The sequence below is a fragment of the Mustela nigripes genome, chromosome 1 (genome assembly GCF_022355385.1).
Source record: "Mustela nigripes isolate SB6536 chromosome 1, MUSNIG.SB6536, whole genome shotgun sequence".
Lineage (NCBI taxonomy): Eukaryota > Metazoa > Chordata > Mammalia > Carnivora > Mustelidae > Mustela > Mustela nigripes.
Window position 1 is genome coordinate 108,270,102 of NC_081557.1, and position 21,155 is coordinate 108,291,256.

Genomic DNA, 21,155 nt, shown 5'->3' on the forward strand with positions numbered 1-21,155 from the left:
TTTTTTAAGATTTATTTATTTATTTATTTGACAGACAGAGATCACAAGTAGGCAGAGAGGCAGACAGAGAGAGAGGAGGAAGCAGGCTCCCTGCTGAGCAGAGAGCCCGATGTGGGGCTCGATCCCAGGACCGTGGGATCATGACCTGAGCCGAAAGCAGAGGCTTTAACCCACTGAGCCACCCAGGCGCCCCTCCTTCTCACTTTTTAAACAAAATAATCTTTGCATCTGTGGTTTCTCCAGCCCAGAGGTTCCTCTCTCTTTCGCTCAAGAATTCAAATGTCCTCCTCCCAGGCCCAGCCCAGGCCGTGCCTCTTCCACATAGCCTCAGGCCATACAGACCTGTAGATCATCTAGATCCAACCCCTCATTTTCTAGATGGGGAAACCAAGGCTCGGAGAGGGTAGCTGATTTGCTCAAACATCAAATCACTAGCTGGAGACTGGAACAGATTTCCTTACCCTGCAGTAAAATACCTTTGCAATCTTCCCTGCTAAAGAGGGTGTGTCTTCTTGGAGGGAAGGGAATCCTAGAACCTTACAGACAATCCCTAAATCCTACTGGTCGTCAATTGTCCTTACAGCCCTAAACACACAATTAAGTGCTTAATTATAAGCTGCTTTGCATTGTTATTTAAGTGTTTTCAAAGTAGACTGTAAGCCCCCTGAGGGCAGGTAACATTCCCTGTGCTGTAGGATTGTGCCCTCTTCTAAGCCCTAGCTAAGAGTGCCAGGCACCAGAAGAGGTCACTGAGTAGGACCGGTCCCCTGGCCTGGCTGGAGACCTCATCTGGGAGGCTAATTCTCCCACCTGTTTCTGGTAGCGAGCAAAATGGCATGGAAATCAAGGGTCCCTGCCCAGATGCAAGTCTGGTTCATAAGTTTTCACATAGATGAGGGGTGTGTGTGTGTGTGTGTATGTGTTGGGGGAGTGCATTACAAACTGTGTGTTGGGGGAGTGCATTACAAACTGTGGCTTGGGCATATTCGAAGGGACAAATAATGGGTGTCAGGTTGGATAGGTTGCGAGCTTCCTCACCGGCTGCCAGCATCACCGGTGGGCGCACAAGCCACGGTGTTTTCTGGAGGACAGGTGAGGATCGAATGCAAGGACTGCAACCTAGGCAGGGGCAAGCATCTTTGCCTCAGGCACCTCCTTTCTTCCTACGCCCCCTTTATGCTCCTCCTGGCTTCATCCACTGCTCTCTCCTTTCCCGGCCACCCCACCCCTCACAAGGTACTCGATCCCACAGGAGGCTCTTTTAGGGGACAGTCTGAGCATGATTCCTGCCCCCCTCCCCACCCCGGGTGTGGGCTCTGTGACTATGATGTCTAACGTGGGACTCAGAGGCACTGCCTGACTTTGTGGGGGAACGCGGTGGGCTGAGGTGCTAGTTCCCAGCCCGCAGAAAGCGCGGTGCCTGGACTGGTGGAAGAGGGTTCATGAAGTCTGAGGTGAGAGGGATCCAGGGAACTGGAGAAAGTCGTCTTGGCCTGGGCAAGATACATTTTTCTCTTCCTTCTTTCCTTGCATCCAGATTTGAAAGTGTGTCTTGGGAAAGTGGTTTACAGATTGGCAAAGTGCTGAGGGCACCTGGGGAGGGTTCACCAGTGGAAAGGTTGCACCAGCTCGACTTTCAGGGCAACCCAGAGCCTTCTGTGATTGGTGGCTCCCACTCGGCACACCTGAAGGCCTCCTTCGCTCAGCCAGTGCCTTTGCCGGCTTGGGCTCCGTGTTCCTTGCTTCTGGGGCCTCGGGCAACGGGCTTGTAACAATACCTTCCCTGGCTTCCCAGTGGGTGGAAGTTGGTCAGGGTCACTGGGTGAGAGCAAATGGCTGATGACACCCACCCACCCACTCATCCTCCGGCTGGCCTGGGGGATGTGCTCTCTGCACCCTCCAGATGGCATGTGTATGTTCCACGTTCTCTTCCCTTCCCCCAAATGGGGGAGATGCTAGAGTACACAGGGATTACTTAATTTCCCATTTTTCTGGAGAGAAAGCCAAGGCTCAGAGAGGGGGCATGGCTCACACAGGAGCATGTGAGTCTCCTGAGGCACTGCGGTGGCCCGATGTCCCCGGGTCTCTTCCCACTCCCCAGCTCTGGTGGGAGTGGGAGCAAGGCCACTGTCAGTTAGCCGTTAGGAAGCTCCAGGGAGTGGATCCTCTCCAGGATGCCAAAAGGGCTGCTCAGAGAAGCTAGTGGAAGGGGCATGGCTGGGGAAGTTTTGGCCCCACCACTCAGTTGGTGCGGGGCAGACAGAGCAATTAACGACCAATGAAGGCAGACTGGCAGGGTGGCATTCCAGGGCCCTCTTGCCCAGATTGGACTCAATTATAGGGTACAATTACCTGCAGGGGTGCTGTGGGGTAGCTGCCTGCACATGCCATTCAAGGCTGAGTTGGGGAAATGCTTCTCTCCCTGCTCTGGTTACTCCCTTTGGGACCCGGCCTCCCAGACCCATCTACACAGCGGAAGCCGCCATCTTGGTCTGCGGGACTCACTTCTCGGGGAAGACTATATCTGAGGCCAACATCTCCCTTAGGACACTCATTGCAGTCCACTGCCAAGGAAGGCCACCCCCCTGACTCCGACCCCCAAGGCTCACGGGTGAGGGGGTGGGTCAAGGTCCCCGCTTTGCCATGAACGCACAAGCATCCACTTCCGCCCCAGAAGTCGCACTGGCTTTGGCAGATGGGAAGGCCTTACCTCGAGTTTTGTTTTCTTTGGAATGGAGAGAGATGTTCTGTCTCTCCTGAAGATAGACGAAGAACTGGTAGCGGTGAAAGCCACTTTGTGCTGGTGGGGACGGAGGCTGGTAGGCTGGGGGTGGGGGCAGAGAAGGACAGTGCATGGGCTCCCACCCCACAGTACCCACAACCTCCTGGCTGCCCTGGGCCAGAGGAAAAGAGAATTCCTTGTGCCTTTCATGGTCCCTCCCCCTCCCCCCCGACCTGCTGGGGGCTTACCCATGGCAAACCATTAGGGTTTTTCTTTGGCAGGGTCTCAGCTTCAAAGCTGCCTTTAGAGAGCGCCTTAGTTTGTGCAGAGTGGGAAGAGGAGGTATGGGCTGCTTGGGGGTCTTGGGGGCCGGTGGGACTCCCCGGGCCTCTCTCGGGCAGCGGGCATTGGTGCTATCCCTTTGCTGCTTTGGTCTATCCTGATGGATTTCCTGCCTCAAGAGAAACTCATCTTCCTCTGTGAGAGTGTTTGGCAGTGGATTTTTATTTATTTTTTCAGCATTTCCTTATGATCTCAAATCCCAAAGAAGCCAATTTCTTGGCTGGATCCGGAGGATCTGGAAGTGGTTACGGGGGTGGGTGGGACTCGGTTCAAAGGTTTGATCATGGAAGTGTAGGATCTGGGTGCTCGGGGCACTGGGAGCCCACTCAGGCTCTTCCGGAGGAGAAGGCCTGTCTCCCTCCCTCTTGCCCTCGATGCAGGAGCCAGAACTTTTCCTGGGGAAGTGGGGAGCCGGGGTGGAGACATCTCTCCCTCTTTCACCAAGTCTATGCAGGGGTTTTGTGGCCAGACTTTTGCGGGTGGTTCCAGCTGGGCCTGCTTCCAAACCCTGGGCCTCTGCCTCCTTTGCTCTCCTCCTCTCCCCTTCTGAAGAGCCTGGAATCTTCCTGGGGGTGGGTGGGGCTGGAGTGTTTGCCGTGAGGGTGCTGGTGGGAGGGAACGCGGGTACTCTATGGCCCCTTCCCTCTCCTGGTCATCAGACAAGAGCCACTTGCTCTTCACTCTTCGCTTCGGAGCTGCTGGAAGTGTTCCTCAGGGTGCACCCCCCCCCCCACGCATGCTCACAGCCAGGGGAATTCCTGACCGTTCATCTCTCCCGCCTTTGTGATTGCAGACCTGATATCCGTGTGTGCGTGTGAGTGTGTGTGTGTGCTCAGAGTGAGCACTGCACAGCGTGTGCTGGGAGTCGTGTGAGTTTGTATGACGTGGCGTCTACACTGCCAAAGAGCATGGTGTCCGTGATCGTGTGCGCAGAAGGCTGCGGTTGGAACCCTCCGGCTCTGTGCAGCTTGGGAATTTATCCCCAGGGGTGATGAAGACCCAGCCCCCTTCACTAGGGCTTTCTTAAAGAATCTCCCCCTCCGAAAGTAGAGATGAGGGGTGCTGAGGAGGAGGGGAAGGGATACACACACTTCTTGTGGCTGGGCCCTGGCTCTGAGCTTGCCCTGGTGACATCGCCTTAATCCTCATCACAACCTGGTCGGATGCAGTGTTATCCCCATTTTCTGGATGAGGAAATGAGGTTCGGAGAGGTGAAGTCAGGCCGACAGGATGGGTGAAGCTGGGATCTGAGTCCCGGCCTATCTGATGTCTGACCCCACCTTGCATCATGGAACTATGGGTCTCATTTGTCTTTCTGCTCAGCCCTCCTCGGAGGCCCGGTCTGCACCTCAGCTTTCCCCTCAAGTTGAGTGGCAGGCCTGCTCTTGCAGGGGGGGTGCGAGGGGGAGGGGAGGAATGGAAGGGGGGGGGGTGGAGAAGCGGTGGGAAGGGGAGGTCATCAGAGAAAAGGAAGGTCTATGGGGTCCCATGCAAGCACATCATGGTACTGGGTACAAGGGAACACAGGGAGGCAGGCCCAGGGAAGGGAAGGACTCCAGTCCCTCCAGGAGAGCAGACCTCTGCATTTAATGCTGGCCTCACCCCTTAATCCTTGTGAGCTGAGGGACAATGGGGTCGTGCCTGCCTTTCATTCTCTTTCAAATGAAGACAGCAGCCTTTAGAGGCCATTAAATGAACTCAAGGCGAGAGGAAGAGTCAACTCCTGGGTCGGTGGGCACTTTCACACCACCAAGTCTCAACATTAAGTTGCATTGTTATGGTTCTTGCGGTCATGTTGCCCCAGCGGGGGCAAGGGGAGGGGGAGGGTCGTACTCACGTGACAACTCCTGGCCCTGGACCTTCCCTTTCTTTATATCAATGCCCTGCAATCAGAGACAGGCACAGGTGTGGGTTACTCCTGGGGCAGCAGAAGGCCACACGGCCACACCTCAGTCCAAGCGGGTTTTGCGGACTTCTTTCTCTCCCTGAGGGAGTAAGATAGGAGAATAGGCACGGGTATGACTGCTCCTGGGACACATTCCAGAACGGGCTCTGGGGCTCAGAATGGTGCCTTAGGGGGTCCAGGAAGAGAGGACAGACACAGGCAGTGCTGAGGGCAGCCTGGGGGTGAAAGATGGGACCACCCCGTCCCCTGGAGAGGGCGAGCTCCACTCCTCCTCTGCTCACTGGAAGGGCGGTTCCACTCCCATCATCTGTGTCCCCAGACTGGGCATGGGACACAGTCTCTGCCTATGGGGTCTGATGAGCTCTAACGCAGGGGCTGACAATGCTCATAGCCTTGCTAGGCTCTCTTTGGGGCCTTCAGCACATTAGACCAGTGGCTGCCTGAGGAACCAGAAGGGCAGGGATGGCAGAAGGAGGCTGGACTGCTGATTCCGAGGCAGCTTCTTTCCCAGCCTTGACTGGACTCAGCCCACAACCCCTGGGCAGATTGTTTGGCCTCAGTTTCCCTCTTCTTCTTTCCCCTCCCTTCTCCCCTCTGCTCTGCGTCTGTGGGATAATGAGGCGATCCCGGGGGCGGGTGCTAATTATTGTTTGTGCAGGACGGGGAGATGCTCAGATGAAAGGGACTGGAGCCGGGCCCCTGGGTCTGTGCCACAGCTCGGGGGCCCCTAGGTGTGGGGTTTTATGGCCTTAATGATGGTGATTAGCATGGCTCTTCATTGCTTCTGCCAAAACCTAACTGTGCCCTGGCCACCTTTCCACCGAGCCCTCCTGGTCCAGCCTTGGCTCCTTCCCCTGGCAGAGGTCCTCGGGATAAGGCTTTGGAAGGGGGAGCTCTGAGATTCCCTCTCATTTCTCTGCAGAGGCTCTCAGGGTCAGCTGGGTGACCCAACTCCTAGTGCGGTTTACCTTTTACAGAATTAAAGCCCCACCCACCCCTCTTCTTGAAGTACCCTCCCCCCATCTCTTCCACTTTGGGCTGTAGCCTGCCAACTGTTCTTATTTTGGGCCTCCTTGGCCAGAACATCCCTTCCCCGAGGCTCATCCCTGTCTCTATTACCTCTGGTTGGGAGAGAGCTTGGGGTGGGGGGTGGGGGAGACTGAGACTGCAAAATGGGCCCCTCCACCTTGGGCTCCCTTCCCACTTGGTTGTCCTCAGCCTGAGCATCCGAGATCTCTGTCCCCTGGCACGCCACCAGCCCCCCTCATGCTCAGGAACATCCAGGCATGCCAGCTGTGCCTTGGCCTGCTTTCAGCAGGGTCCCCCCACCCCCGCCCCCAGTATCAGGCCCCCACTGTGACCTGCGGGTTGAGAAGCCAGGGGTCACCAGGGTAGGGGAAAGGGGGCGGGGAACAGAGGCCCCTTTCCTTGATACCCGTCTCTCTCAGGAGACAATATGAGGGCCCAAGCCCTAGCAGCCCCTCTCCCGAAATAGCTGTCTGGCTCTCTGGTGGCTCTAGCACATCTGAGAGAGATGGGGGCTAAGCCCCAGGGCGGCCCAGCCCAGCCTGCTGCGAGCTCCCAGCCTCCCCCTCACTTGTCTCCAAGTCAGCCCAGCCAGCGGTTTGTTTAAACAAAACAATAGCAACCTAAGCTGGCTCTTTCTTTTCAGTTCCCCACAGGCTTGGGTCCCACCCAGAGTGATAAACGGCCTCTCTCCTCTGAGTGAGTGCTGGGAAGGCTGGGGGGGGGGGGGGGCGGGGGGTGGTTGCTGGGCCCATAAGGTCAGTGAGTTTGTGCAGAACGGGGTGGAAAGTCTGATTGCAGCCTTGATCAGGGTGGAAAGGCTCTCTTTCCCCTCCCTTTCACTCCAGGGAGTCTTTTCATCTACTGGGGCCAGCTTGGCAAAGACAAACGTGGATTCAGTGAGTAAAGCCAGCGGCCCTTCCTGCCCGCCTTCCCTGGGGGAGCTGCCCTTGAGCTCCGCTGAGGCAGCTGCTGGGGGAGCCCGGAGCAGAGGGCATCGACGGCTTGAGTTCTTAGGGTCTCTCTGGAGCTTGTCCTGCGGACAGGTGCTGATCCTTGGAAGGATGAGCAGGGAAGGAAGTCTCCAAGGAAGGACCAGGCAGCGTAGGGGCCTTCCCCGAAGAGCCTGTGGTCAGTGTGGCTGGTATTTATTCAAGCTGAGTTGAAGATTGGCTAAACTCCCTTTGGCCATAAACCTTCCCTCATTGGTCTGTTCTGGGGAGTGTGTGTGGGGGGGTGTGCTAAAATTTCTACCACATGATCAATATGTGATAGGGTCTTAGGAAATCAAACTCAAAGGGTACGAAAATTGACTCTCCAACGGGCTCAAACTGCTTGTCCAGAGCCACAGAGTAGTGAGTGGGAGAATCCCAGAATATTCCGGGAGGAGGAAGCCTAGACCCTTTGACCCTTGAGACCTAGCTCAGGATCTCATGTCTTTTGACCCATAGTGCCATCTTATGCTTTTTTTCTACGACAATCCCATCACTTCTCCAGGCAGCATGGCTTTAGGAAGACTGTTATTAAAATACATAGATATTACCTAGAGGACTGGGGCCACAGTGGAAATGGCTACATGGTTCCCTGTCCCCAGCTCCCCACCCCCATATGAAATCCTGAGCTCTCCCGAAGAGTCTTCACGGATCGGAGTACCTCATTTAGCCCGAGATGACCTTAGGAACCCGGAAATTTCTGGGGATGGATGAGATTCTGGAACATTCTAGTGGAGTGGGGTGGGGTGGGGGGAATCTCTGATTCTGAGCACTTCCTAGGAAGACAGGACTGAGGAAAGGGTCTTGAGGGTGGGCAATGAACCCAGCATTTGAGGGACAGAGCAGTCTGAGCAGACAAGAGTTTTGGAAAGAGGGCATGCAGCAGAGGAGGGGCTGCTGAGAGCTCTCCCAACCTTGGCTTCCTCCCTGGCCTTCCCCCCTCCTCCAGGTATACTTCTTCTCTTTAAGACGGGCCCAGCCCAGACAAAACCTCCTTTCCCTTACTATACGCTAAGACAGATTGACATTTTCAAAAGGAGCTTGTCTAAATGCTAAGGTTAAAAAAAGGAAATAATTATAGAAATTATAAACAGTGTAGAAATTGTCAGGTTTCTGATCCTCAGGAACACGGAAAAGACCAGGGTGGCTTTTTGAGGATAGTGGGACAGGAACCCCTGAGGTGTGAGGGCAGTGTGCTTGGGAGGATGTCCAGGGCCCTTCTAAGTGTCCAAGACTAGATGACCTTGGGGAGGCAACTCTTTTCCTAATCAGCATCCTCTGTCAAGGGGAAGAAAGGAAGGGATGAAAGGTTGTTCAGTAGGACCCTTAAACACTCAGGATATTAAAAAAAAGTCTCTTTTTTTTTCTTAGAAGTTGGTCCCCGGTGTGTGTGTGCACACGTGTGTGTGTGTGTGTGTGTGTGTGTGTGCATGGCAGAAATGCACACGACTGGCATAGAAAGAGTCACACGTTATTCTAATTGCAGAGAAGAAGCTTGGCTCTATGGACAGTTCAGAAGAATTTCTGGGTTTACAGACTTGAGATTTCCTTTCCACCCCTCCGACCTCAGAGCTCACAGCTTCTCTGTCAACTTAGTTTGGACCTGGCACGTCAGATGCTTAGGTGGAGTTGAAACTCAACTGAGAGTCATGGCCACTCCAGTCTTGGCCCAGGGTAGATACAGACTGCCCCACCAGACTTGCTCTGATCAAGTAGAGGGCACAGTGCTGGAAGCTGGGGTCTGCCCCCAACTACTGCTATCTGACATTGGCAATGAGCTTTCAGTTCTTCTTCTCCAGGGCTCTAACCAAAGCATCCATCTCACGGCAGCCCTTGCCGGGGAAGGGCAGAGCTCAGTCTCCCAATTCAGTGGAAGGAAACCCAGAGGAGCTTAGTCTCTCAAGGGCAGGGATAGCATCCTGCCCATCTCTGTAGCCCCTAAGATGCTTGGCACAGAGCCATGGACGTTGTCAATGCCCAGGCTCACTCCCCAGCCCTTGCCACCTTGGTGCTCTCCAGCTCTCCTTCCAATCTGCTTCACCTGGTCCCAGGGCCTCCTCTGGCCTCTAGGGCCTGCTTCACCACCTGCACAATAGGGCAGATATGCTAGGGTGTTAACATCCCCTGGCAACAGCTCCTAACCAAGGGCTGATGGAAATGGTGCATAAATACTCCAGCTCCTCCCCTCTTGGGGAAGTGATGGGCTGTGATTTCATACTGGCTCTGGGCACCCAGAGTAGAACTTGTTTGCCCATGAACCTCGACTGAGTGCCCTCCTTTTCCCCTTCTTACCCGGTCCCTTACTGGGGCTTCCTCGCGTCCCTTTGAAAATTCATTACTTGCACGAGACTCCTTGTCTCGAGCTCTGCTTTGGGGCAACCCAAGCTAAAACACTATGGGTCTAACACACATCTGTGGAAGGAGTGGAGAGAGGAATGAAGGCTTTGTTCAAATGTGTCACAGGTAGCTGGCCTTGAGGCCAAGACTAGAAGAAGCCCCTCCTCCTGGCTCTCTGTCCCATTCTTTTCTGATGGGACACACTGCCACTGTCCGGACCCTGATCCTTCCACCCTCCCAGGTCGGGTCCCAGAGGTCCCTGATACATTAAGCTTTTGGAGTAGCACAAACAGATGAGCCAGTTAGATGGCTCCTTTGTTTCTTGTGCATGGCATCAGCTTCTCGAGAATCACGGGTCCCGGGGCTCCCCTTCCCCAGCCTGGAGAAGCCTTAGGTCAAGCCTACCTGCAACACGGAGGCCAGATTTAGGTTGTGAGATCTAGTGGATGGGAAAGGGCCTGGCTCAGCGCTGGGCCCAGCAGAGACGGCCAGCCTGGTGTCCTCATTCCCCTTCAATTACCTGCAGGCAACTGTCCGCCCACCTGGGCGTTTGCGAAGGCCCCAGGTGCTCGGGCTTGCTGACCCCTGGAGTAGAGGGTCAGCAGCACATTTCTTAGAGTCTGCGGGAGATGATTTAATCTCTTCACCCACTTCTTCCCATCTTAGACAGGAGGATTCAATCACTTCCCCTGCCTGACTGCCAACCTCTGCCCGAGTGGGGAAGTTTCACTTCTTGATCTCCGGCGTAGGGGGTGCAGGGGGAGTGGAGGAGCTGTCAGAAGAGTCCTGGACTTGAAAGATGTTGTGGGGATAAGGGACAGTGAAGGGAGACATGAATGAAACAGCACTGGGTGGGGGGAGGCGGGAGGGAAAAACAGGGAACACAGAAGCAGAATTCCAGGCTCTCTGATACTGGCATCAAATAAGAAGGCTCCTTGCTGTTTTGCACAGGGGCCTGCTAGCTGCCAAGTGGCAAGGGATCCAGGAAAAGGCACAGGATTGCAGAAGTGCTCCCGAGCAATCTGTGTATTCTGCAATTAAGAAGGGGTAAGTAAATGGAACGCACTGACAGCTCCCAGGCTCTGAGGTCTCCAGGGGCCACAGCTGCCAGGCCGCCAAACACCGGCTTGGAGAGGGCCCAGCCCTGGAGACCGGTGCCTGCTTCAAGGGAGAGGCTGTGATCAATTAATCCTGTGGCCTGCTTTTTTTGCCCTGAGGCCAGGGAAAGAAAGGAGGGCCGGCCACTGAGGTCAGTGAGTCCGAGGTGAGAAGGAGTCACGCACCTGAGCTCTCCTGGGAGCTGAGGGCTCTGGACTCCAGGGTGTAGGACAGCCAATTATTCTGTGCACTGGCTTCCCTCAAGAAGGGTTAACATCAAAGACCCAAGAGGCTTCTTCCTGGCTCCTTCAAGGGCAGTGCGGCTGCGGGTGAATAGTCTTTAGAAAGTGCCAGTGGGCAGCCTGAAGATTTGGTGTCTTGGCAGAGACTGGTAACAGACCCCTGGGGTTTGGCTTCATATCTGGGGTCAGTTACCTTCTGGGTCTCCAGACACCAAAAATGGGGAGAGGTGGGATATAGCCAAGGGGGAATTATCGGCTTCTTGTAACTAAGCCGATACTGACTAACCCGGAGAAGAAAGAAGAGCTTCATCCAGGGCTTCCCCATTCTTCCTCACACTGGGTGAAGAGGCAAGATTTCCCAACGCCAAGGTCAAGGCTGTCTGCAGCTTAAAAAGTACAGGCTGTCCAGGCCCTTTGTTCCAGGCAGCGTGGAAGGGCGTGTGGTTTCCAGATAAGTAACGCTGTCTCGCACCTGTGTGTGTGTGTGTGTGTGTGTGTGTGTGTGTGTGTGTGATAATATCTAGCATGGAGCTGGCCCTGAGGAATGAGAGCTGCGGAGATGGGGAGATAATGAGTCAATGAACGAGGAGCCCTGGGCTGGACACAGACATATGAACGAGGCACATTTCACGGTACCGGTCCAGTGCGGTAGATCGGTCAACAAAGAAATAACTCTATTACAGGCCTAAATAACTGGAAATCTACAGGAAGTGTTGGGGGAGCTCCGAGAACAGAAGTTGTACCTGCTTGGGGGTAGTGATCGGGAAAGGCTGTCGAAAGGAGGCTCTATTTTATCTGGGCCACGAAGGATGTGCAGGAGTTTTTTAGTTTTCCAGCGGACCAGAGACTGGAGGGGCAGTGTAACTTGAGGGAGCAGCACGAACAATGTATAAATATGCAAACAAGATGTGAAAACAGCCGTGGGTCTGGAAGAAAGCTCAAGGTAAGGCTGGAAATGTAAGCCAGGGTTAGGTTTGAATGGCAGGCCATGCTTCTGAGAGTCAAAGCCATCAGCAGCCTGAACTGTGGGCCCACAGACGGTAGGCAAGACTTCTTCCCCAAGCTCATCAGCGCGTACCTGGGAGAGTCATCAGAGGGGGTCAGGGGAGCTGCCTCTGGTCAAGAAAGTATCTGGACAGAGCCAGGCCTTGGAGCATGGCCCAAGGGGCAGGTCAGAGCTGCGTGGAGCTAAACTCCATCACCATGACCTCATTCCGAACGGGTGAGTCTGGGGCCCTCAAACACCTCCTCATACAAATGATAACTTCATTTCAGATCATTAAAGTACTGTATACTCATTGTAGAAAAGGTTGAAAACACAGGACCCCCCCGCCCCCCCAACACACACACACCAACCAGAAAGAAAAAGAAACCTTTAGATCATTCTGTGTAGAGATAAGTGCTCTGAGAACACCACGGCTCCATTCTTTGCATCTGGGTCCCAAAGTGGCTTGTCCACAGGTGCCAGCTCTGAGCCCCAGTCCCCTCTGGGGCCTGCATTAGGTGAACCCTGCTCGGGGAAACTCACCCTGAGTTGCTTTCCATCTCTGAAGCTCACAGACTTGTCTGGACCTCAGGAGAAGGCAGAGCCATTGCTCTTTGACACTTGCCTGTCACGGGTGACAGAGTGACACCTGTGACAGGCAAGGTGCAGGGTGACAGAGTGTGAGTGGGAAAGAAAACAGAATAAAGGACACAACGTGTGGTCTTATTGAACCCAGTCCACTTAGAAATAGACAAATACATTAAGATAGTTGAAGAGCAAGTATCATGAGTTAACAGCTAAATATAATTATCATGCCGTAATGTGACTGGGGACTAAGACTGCCATTTCGAGATAATGGACCAAAAGCCGAGGCGTTCAGCATCGACCTCAGGTCTGCCGAGTGCCTCAGTTATCTGGAATTGCGGGCGAGTTGGCTGCTCTTCGTAAGCACGCTTCCCTGATTTCCTCACTCTTATCCTTGTAGTTCTCCTCAGCTCCTTTCATCTTAACTGTTTTGGCTACTGATCTTATTCAACAATGGTTCTTATCTTCTTAAACACACACACACGGAGACTACCTTATGTAATTTTAAACACCACTGCGGTTGACTCGGTGAATAACCCATTTCGCGCCCTGCTACAGCGCCAGACTGTAAATGCTGAAAAACAAATAAAACGCACGGGCCCTTTGGCCTTCTGCCTGCTCAAACTTCCTTAGGAGCCAATAATTTAATATTTATGTGGTCATGGTCACCACATAAAGAAAGGGAAACACCTCTTGCCCGGTGCCGACAAGGCCCAGGCATTTTGCCAGCATCTTTATACAAGTTGGCTCCCTCTGGTCCCCGCCTTCCCGGACATTTCCTGCTAAGGAGCAGGACCGTCAGGAGACCGCTCCTCCCCCCTGCTCCCCACTTGGTGGACAGAAGCCGCCTGCCCTACTGAAGGAGTTGTGCCTTCATGGTCTGATTTTTGGCGGCCGCGGAACCGGGGCAGCAGTGCCGTCCAGTGAAAAGCAGCCCCGCTGTATTAGTGACTGAGCTGTTCACACAGCCGTCCAAAAGGGCAAACTGGGCTTCAGTCCAATGTCATTACCAATCAGCTGCATGACTGTGAGCAAGACACTTAACTTTCTCTGAGTCTCTGCTTCCGTACCCGTGAAGTGGAAATGGTACTGATGTCTGCCTGGTTTCCCCATGGGGCTGTTGTAAAGACGAAATTAGGAATATTCTCAAGTCCCACAGTGCTGTCCCGGTGCAAGGGTCATTGTGGTTTCCCTTCCCTGGGGCTGCGCAGTGGGGGGAAGGGTGTGGTGGCAGTGGGGTGGGGAGGAGACAGGGAACCCGTCCGCCTGCCCCCTCTTGCCGTGGCGGTCCCAACGAGTCTCCTGGCAGGTCAAGCACATGAGGCTAATGGTGGTGCCGTGGGCTTGGAGGTTACTCAGCTGTGAACGTGGGCCCCTCCTGCTGGGTCTGCACTCACCCGGGGTGTGCCGAGCGCATGGTACATAATGTTTATTAATATGCCTTGATGAGGGGCATTAATATCTCTTAATGACACCATCTGAGCCCAGCCTCCTTACTTTTCTCACTCCCTGCTCCTGTCTCTTCCCCCACCCACAGCGACATACACACTCACAGACAGAGAAAGCCACGGACAGGAGAGAGAGCTGTCGGGGAGGAGCAGCTCCGATGGGGGTCCCCAGCCCCCCTATGGGGGCTCTGACAAGGCTCCCGGCTCCGATGGACAGACCGAGGATCCTGGGTGGGGGAGGCAGGAGGATGCCAGGGCTCTGCTGTCGGGTAGAAACCGGGCCAGAAACCAGCAAGGGAAACAAAACAGTGGGCAAGACTTTTCCGAAACTGGTGGGGGGGGAAGAGGAGTGGCAGAGGGGTGAGACAGAGGCCCAGAAACCTGGGAGCAGGAGGGGAAGAAGAAAAGTGAAGAAGAGAATGCCTGTAGGTTATTCGCAGGCAGGGTCTGGGGGAGTCCAGGGGTGGCGTGGCGAAAGTTGGAGGAGGGGAGGACAGCAAGTCACACTCATTCACACACCCTCACCCACATTCGCACACTCATGGCCCCCCATTTGTGCACACACATCACTCACATGCATACTCAATGTGTTCACACACAGGCCCCACACTCACACACTTAAGTGCACGTGCCCCCACACACCCTCACACACATACGTGTTCACAGCCACACACGTGCTCGCATATAAACACAACATGCTTACGCACACACATGCAGCTGTCACGCTTACTTACGCATATGCACCCCTCCACATGCACATGCATGTACACGTGTCCACAGCCACACACACATGCACACACAGGCTCACACGCTCAGCATGCATGCTGACACACAGCTCTCTGCACTTGTGCACTTAAGCTCAGTCTCACACACTCACACATGTGTATGTTCACACTTATATACAATGTGCTTGTACGCATACACGCATCTCACACATGCACACTCACATACCAACATGATACACTCATACAACACATCCTCACATATACATATACATGCATACACACCAATATACTTGCATATTCACGCACAATACTCACAATTACACAGATGCACACTCATGCACACACACGTACTCACATTATATGCAGTTGTACATGGTCACACAGACATACTCAACAAAGCACACACACACACTCACACACACTCCCTCCCCCAGGCCACCCTGTGCTGGTGGGTGTGTCAGGTGCTGAGCACACTAGGAAGACCAGGGTGATGGGTCCTTGAAAAGGGGCAGCGGCGGGGGGCGCGGCGGGGTGGGGGGTGCTGGTTAGGAGGAAGCTAAGTTGGACTGCGGAATTAGGACCAGGGGGTGTGGGAATCTCCAGGCCCCTGGCAGGAGTCCAGGACAAAGAGATGACTGATTAGGACTGTTGTTTGTGAGTAAGAACTGAGCTGTTCTGCTCCCCTGTGAGAGCCCCTGGGTTGGGGATGGGGGAGGGAAGGGGAGCCCTGGCTGGAGAGGTGATCAACCAGGTGGGGGCACCAGCACTGCCCTTCCCCCTGCCCCAGGAGTGTGAGCTGGGGTTGGCCTGCTCCCCTCTCCTTGCAGCACAGAGGCAGAATTGGGAAATGACTGCAGTTAATCCCCCAAACAAACAGGGCTTGGGAAACTGCAGCCTCCAGAGGGAGGGAGCTGCAAGGCTACCTCCTTAGGACTAGTGTTTATCTATGGCTCCCATCTCTCATCTCCAGCAGCCAGTCTTTCTGGCTGGGTGGCTGCAACCCCAGGAGGGGCACTGGAGGCACTGGGGAGGTCCAAAAAGCTTGGGGGTGGGTGGTGGGCCAGACCTCAGCTTCCCAGCTCCAGCAGAACCAAGGGGACCCAGCAACCCCCTAGCGCCCACCTGGCCTAGGGAGGGTACCCCCGGGCTTGTGGACCATTGGTGGCACTGGCGTCTGGACCTCTCCAGGGTGGCTGTGAGAGCTTCATGACACCCCCCTCCCCCAGGTTCTGTGGAGTGGAGACCACCTTCACCAACGGCTGGGACGCTGTTTACAGCACCTGGCTCAGCCTCTTCACCTGCTTCTGGTTCTACTAGTCCCTCCATTTCCTCTCTTTCTGCTTAAGAGGTTTCTCACCACCCCGGTCCTGTCCTGTCCTGTTCTCAACTGTCAACCAGGCACCAGCCAGCAGCCTCTGGGCCTTGCTGTGCTCCTCACGTGCCACCCAGGACATGCTGGTAGTTCTCGAGAAGCAGGCCACAAGGCTGGGGGCTTGGGAGCATGGGGTCGCGTGTGGGGGTGGGTGTGGGGGCCTGCCCAGCCCTCCAAGCCCTCCGGCCTCCTGGGGAAACGAGGGTAACAGTGGTGGGAGTCAGGCTCCCGGGCTCTGTTCTCCGCGTTCTCTTCCTCCTCTGCCCTACTTCAGGCTTCCATGCTCAGCTCTAGTGGGAAGATGAAACACAGCCTGTGCTTTTGGGCCTCTCTGTTCCTTACTGGAGAGCTCAGGCCTGGGGCTACCTTGTGAGAAAGAAGAAAGGAGGGAAGGAAGTGGGGGATAGACAGATGAACTTCCTGGAAGAAAGCTTGGGGATCAAGATTTTGAGATGAAAGAAGAAAAGATGCTGGTGAGATCTGGGCAGTTCTGGAAAATCATGTCCTCATGAGGAAATGTGGCAATAGGTAGAAATGGTTAAATCTCATTCAAATCTCATCTTGTTCTTTTCACAGGGGCCGGTGGTGAACTTGGCCCGGGTCCCCTAGCCCCTGGCTACTGAAACAGCAGCAGCCGTCACCCGTCACCCAGGAGCTTGTCAGAAATGCACAATCTCCGGCTCCACCACAGAGCTGGGAATCAGAATCTTCCTTTTAACAAGAACCTGCGGTGATTGTGATTCGTTTGAGAAGCCCTACCCCAGAGTCCTGCTCTCAGACCTGCCAGGCCACTTTCCCTGGGCTCTCTGAACTGGGCGGGGGACATCGCTTCAGACCTGTGGGCGCAGCAGTGGTCCAAGGTCCGGTCTCTCACAGGTCTCTCTCGGGTTCTGGAGCCCTTGCAATCCCCCTTCCCGGGCACGACTGATTGGCCCTGAAGTGGCCCTAGCTCTCAAGTCAGATTCTTTGGACCCGTCAGGCTCCTGGGCGGTCAGAGGAGAATGGGTGCACTGGAGGGGCAGGGGCTCAGCTGGGACTGGGAGGCCCCAGGCACATCTCCTCCCCTGTAAACCGGCCTGGCGCTGCAGAAGCAGCCCCAGATCAGTGACCCTCAGTGTCACTTGCTGTTTGGTGTTTTTGGGTTTCTGGTGTTGGGCAGGGGAGGCCCTTTCACTGGTGGGGGACCTGTGTGGCCACACCTGGGGATAGTCTGATGGGTACTCTCAGGGGGGGCGTTGTTGACAAGCCCATGGGGGGGCCCCCTTCCCCTGATCATGCTCCTCACTCCTGACCCTGTTCAGGGAACCTTTATTCCCCAGGTTTTCAGGGACCTCCGTTGGGGGAGAGGGAGAAACAAAAGAGACAAGAGCGTTGCTCTTCCTTGTGGCCTGTAGACCAGAGGAGGGCGCTGTGTGAGGCTGCACAGGTCTGGGGGTCAGGGTCTGCTCTAGGGTCCTGGTCCTAGCAGGAGGCCTGGTACTAAGGGTCTCCGTCAGCTCCTTCCCTGCAGAGATGGCCAGGTAAAGCTGTCATCACTGGTGAGCTGACAGTGTGCCCCCTCGCTCCTCAGGCATGCCCGGGCCCCGTGGTGGGCTTTTGTGCCCCTGCCTGCCCGGCTCAGGCCAGGCTTGTTCATCTGGGCCAAGGGAACAGCACATGGGGCCCACCGGGGGCCTGCCAGGCCCAGGGCTTGCTCTCATTCTCTTGTGTCACCTTTTACAGAGCCCGGCAGGCAAATGCCATCTGGGGAGCTTGGCAATTACAATGAAAAAACAACCGATACTGAGCTCAGTAAACACTGTGACCTCACAGTTGGTCTGTCTCTGGAATGTGTGGGGATGGACATAACCTCAGGGAGTGGAAGGGAGTCTGCGGGCCCCTTTCCGCAGGTCCGCTGGCTCCCCATGCTGCCCCTCTAGTGGAGCTCACATACGGAGGGCCTCTGGGCTGAGCCACACAGGCGGGTGGGAAGATGGGCTGCAAGCCGGGCTTGGGGCAGGTCCCGTGCTTGGCCTCCCGCCCCATGGCATCATCATCAGTCTCCAAGTATGTTGAAATGAGCCTTTGCACAACTCCAAGGAGGGCCCAGCAGTTCCAGGTGACAGTGCCCAGGGTCATGAGGAGATGGGAGGAAAGGGGACAGGGTGACAGAAGGGAAGAATCCCAAAGAGGGTCAAGGGGCCTCCCCAGCTGCTGACTCTCCATGCTTCCCGAGCAGGGGCTGAGCGTCTCCTTCCAATCCCCCACCCATGTAGCTGGACCTCAGTGGCCTTCTACCCAAGGAATCGGGGCTTCTAGGCTGCCGGAACTGTCCCCAGGCCATGCCACAGGGAGCCGAGACAAACTTGTCCCCAGAACTTTTTGTTGTGAGCAGTCAATCGCCTCAGCATCTGCGGCTGCAGCGCAGAGCAAGGGGTCTTTAATGAACGCAAATGACAGCTGATTAATCTGCCTCCTCTCTGTGGGGTCTGGCCACGCTCCATTCCGCCTCCACGGCCCGCGCCAGCAGGGTGGGCTCCAACCTATTACTGCTGCGCTTTTAGCCCTAATGGGGAAGAGGGCAAGCCCCCAGCCCTCGCCAGCGCCAGCCCCCAGCCTGCGGGGCTGTCATGCACGAAGGGTTGGCCCCACAGGAGAGGGCTTGGGCCCTCTGGACTCTCTCCCTGGGTGCTCCCCTGGACGAAGGGGGCAGATGGCAAGGAAAGATGTGAGCAGGTGCTCAGTGGGATTTGGGGAAAAGGGTTACATTTAGGAGGTAAGTGGGGGCACTGTCTAGACAATGGTTTTTTAGTTACTCGCTGACTGCGGCCTTAAGAAAGCAGCGGGTTCCCAGATCATTCTCACTGTGGGAAAAGGCAGAGAGAGAGAAGGATGCGCCTATGGAGAATGCTTCCTTCTCTGCTAGGTCACCTGCTCTGGCTCCTGGCTGATGTCCATGCAGCCCACATTTATTGAGGTCCTACTAGGTGCCAAGTGCAGTGCGGGTGTGCAGGTGATTTACAGTTTGGCAGGAAGACGGAATGAAGCGAGTAATTACAGATGGGATGCCTGCTAAGACTTAGAGCAGGGAGGGCTTCCTGGAAGAAGCAGATAGATTGTCCCCCTGATAGTGGTGCTTGATGGGTAGAGGGGAGAGAGAACTGTGCACTGGGTTGGAAAAGCCCCGATTTCCAGCCCTCCTCATCCCCAGGCCCCTGTCACCTCCTTGAGTTGCCGGACCCTTCCCTGAAGGGATGGAGGAGCAGGACAGGGACGGAGCCAGGCCTGGCATCATGGAGGCTCCTGACCTTCTCCTGGGCGGGAGCCCTTGCTGGGAAGCAGAAGCAGAGCTCCCTTTGGGGGAGAAACCCCTCAGTTTTTACTGCAGTAAAGAAGGGGCCCCGAGCTCTCTCCTGCCACGGCCTCTAATGACGGGTTTGGGATGTAATGAATACTATGTACTCATCAAGCAGGCTTATGACCGCCCTCATTTCACGGACCCCTTTCATCCTCACCCATTCCCAAACCAGAAGGGACCATCCTCAGGCTGAGGCTGAGGCTCCGGGCCTGGTGGTAGCCACAGACCCCAGCTGTTTGGGAATGGGGTCCTGTTGGTGCCTGAGCCTGAGGCCCCTCAGAGGCTGCCTTCCCCTCCTCCATCCCTTATCTGTTTGAAACAGCTGAGGGAATTTAGGTCGACCTTAGGAAGTGGGCAGGGGTTGGTGAGGGAGGAAGCATGTACGCCCTGATTCTTCAGAGCCCTGTCGACACTTGTAACACGTGGCACGGAGAAAGAGCACTGAGCATTGAGCACCGGGTGCCAGCGCCACGCCCCGCCCCCCGCCTGGGTACTGATAGGAGCTTCCAGCATCATCCAACACCTGAGAAGATCGAGACTCGTGGAGGGAGGGGCTCGGCCTGCTGAATCACCAGCAACACCTGTGTTTTGCTTGGGAGGTCTCCTGCTCCGGGACTAGCCAAGCCTGACCCTGTTTGGCTTCCTGGAGCTTGGTGAGATCACAGCCCGGGGTGATGTGGCTGCAGGCCAGTGTGACCTGCTATGCAGGGAATATTTTTAAAGAGACACTTGCCCCTGTGTTCCCAGGATCAGCTCCGTGACACACTCAAGTTGTTCCGAGTCCCCAGGTCTCCCAAATTTGATTGTAGAAATTGGACGGGGGTACATGACATCGCTTGGGATGGAATGGGCAAGTGGAAATAAATAATCCGGTCCGCTTGCCAGGGATAAGCCTCCCCTCCCCGCCTCCCAGGGGAGGGTGGGCCTCAGGGAGGGCCTGGTAATGGGTGGCATTGGAGGGAGGTCCGGTGGGTGAGGATGGGAAAGCCCGATTTGTTTTCCCCAGAGCTATGGGACTATCTCACACCACGGTTTTCTTGAGCCTGCACAGAAGCCACAGGCCACCGTGACACGGTCTGCCTGTGGCAAGACACTCATGAGTGAGTCAGCCTGCAGCCTCAGTGTTCCCATCTGGGAGCTGGCCCAGCCCTGCCTCCAGGGCATCTGTAGATAATTGGGGTCAGTGGAGGGCAGAGGATCCCAAGAATGTAGGTTCCTGTGCCCCTTGCCAAGATCCCGTGTTCATGTTCCCTTCCCTGGGAGACATTCGGTCCTTTCCGAGGTTGGGCAGAAAAAGCACTGCTCCCAGGTCCCACTTGGCCTCTCAGCTAGGGGCACCGTGGTAGAGAAGGAACATACAGAGGCCCAGGTCTCAAGTGCTCGGTCTGGAAGAGTGGGGGAGCGAACAGCTGTGAGTCACTCAGAGGTGGTGTCTCTGTTGTTAGAGTAACAGGGCCATCCTGGCCCTGTGTCGGGCACTCTCCCATCCTGAGGCATTTCAGGCACTTCTGCTCCCCTGTATCACCTCATCCTCTTTTACAAGGAGGCAGAAGGGGCCAAGATGATCATCCCCAATTTGCAGGTGGGGAACGCAAGCCTATGAGAGGTTAAGTGACTTGCCCGGGATTACAGCCAGCGGCAGAGCTGGGAAAGGAGTCCAGGTGTCCTGGCCTGTGCTCCAAGACTCCTGACTCATAGTCCACTGTTCTTTTGCCTACACCTCAGAACAAAGGGGGCTGTGTTAAGGACATCAGTTGTGAGGAGAAGAGATAATTTCTTTCCCCGTCGCTGGAATTTCTCCGGTGGCCCCAGATGTGCTTCAGTTTGGCTGAAAGATCAGTCTAGATCTCCCTAGATCTCTCCTGAATCACACCCGGGCCTGCAGGCGGAAAGCTATTCAGACAGGGACCGGCGGCCACTTGCACTAGCCCCCTCCTGACTTCAGGACCCCAGGTGCTATGGAGAGGGGGTGCAGGCGGAGAGGATGGGGGTGGCCAGGTGACGTGGGGAAGGCCTGGGCTCTGTGGCTAGAGGCTTC

General features: G+C 55.5%; 1 protein-coding gene and 1 long non-coding RNA gene across 6 annotated transcripts in view; one reads left to right on the forward strand and one right to left on the reverse strand.

The window, feature by feature from the left end:
- The window catches only part of LOC131999119 (uncharacterized), a 23,455-nt gene extending 5,875 nt beyond the window's left edge, over positions 1-17,580 (forward strand). For 2 of the 3 annotated variants that reach the window (XR_009399025.1, XR_009399027.1), the window contains exons 2-3: positions 10,277-10,372; positions 16,357-17,580. This is a non-coding gene — a long non-coding RNA (uncharacterized LOC131999119). Of the gene's footprint in view, positions 1-6,666; positions 6,696-10,276; positions 10,373-16,356 lie in introns of those variants that run through there. The other variant, XR_009399031.1, reaches the window with a different exon arrangement.
- PEBP4 (phosphatidylethanolamine binding protein 4) overlaps positions 1-21,155 on the reverse strand; it is a 236,366-nt gene that overhangs the window by 7,929 nt on the left and 207,282 nt on the right. For all 3 annotated transcript variants that reach the window (XM_059371677.1, XM_059371685.1, XM_059371692.1), the window contains 2 exons: positions 4,902-4,947; positions 2,711-2,824 (listed from right to left, as the gene is read on the reverse strand). In XM_059371677.1, the coding sequence (XP_059227660.1) occupies positions 2,711-2,824; positions 4,902-4,947 (160 nt within the window). The remainder of the gene's footprint in view (positions 1-2,710; positions 2,825-4,901; positions 4,948-21,155) is intronic.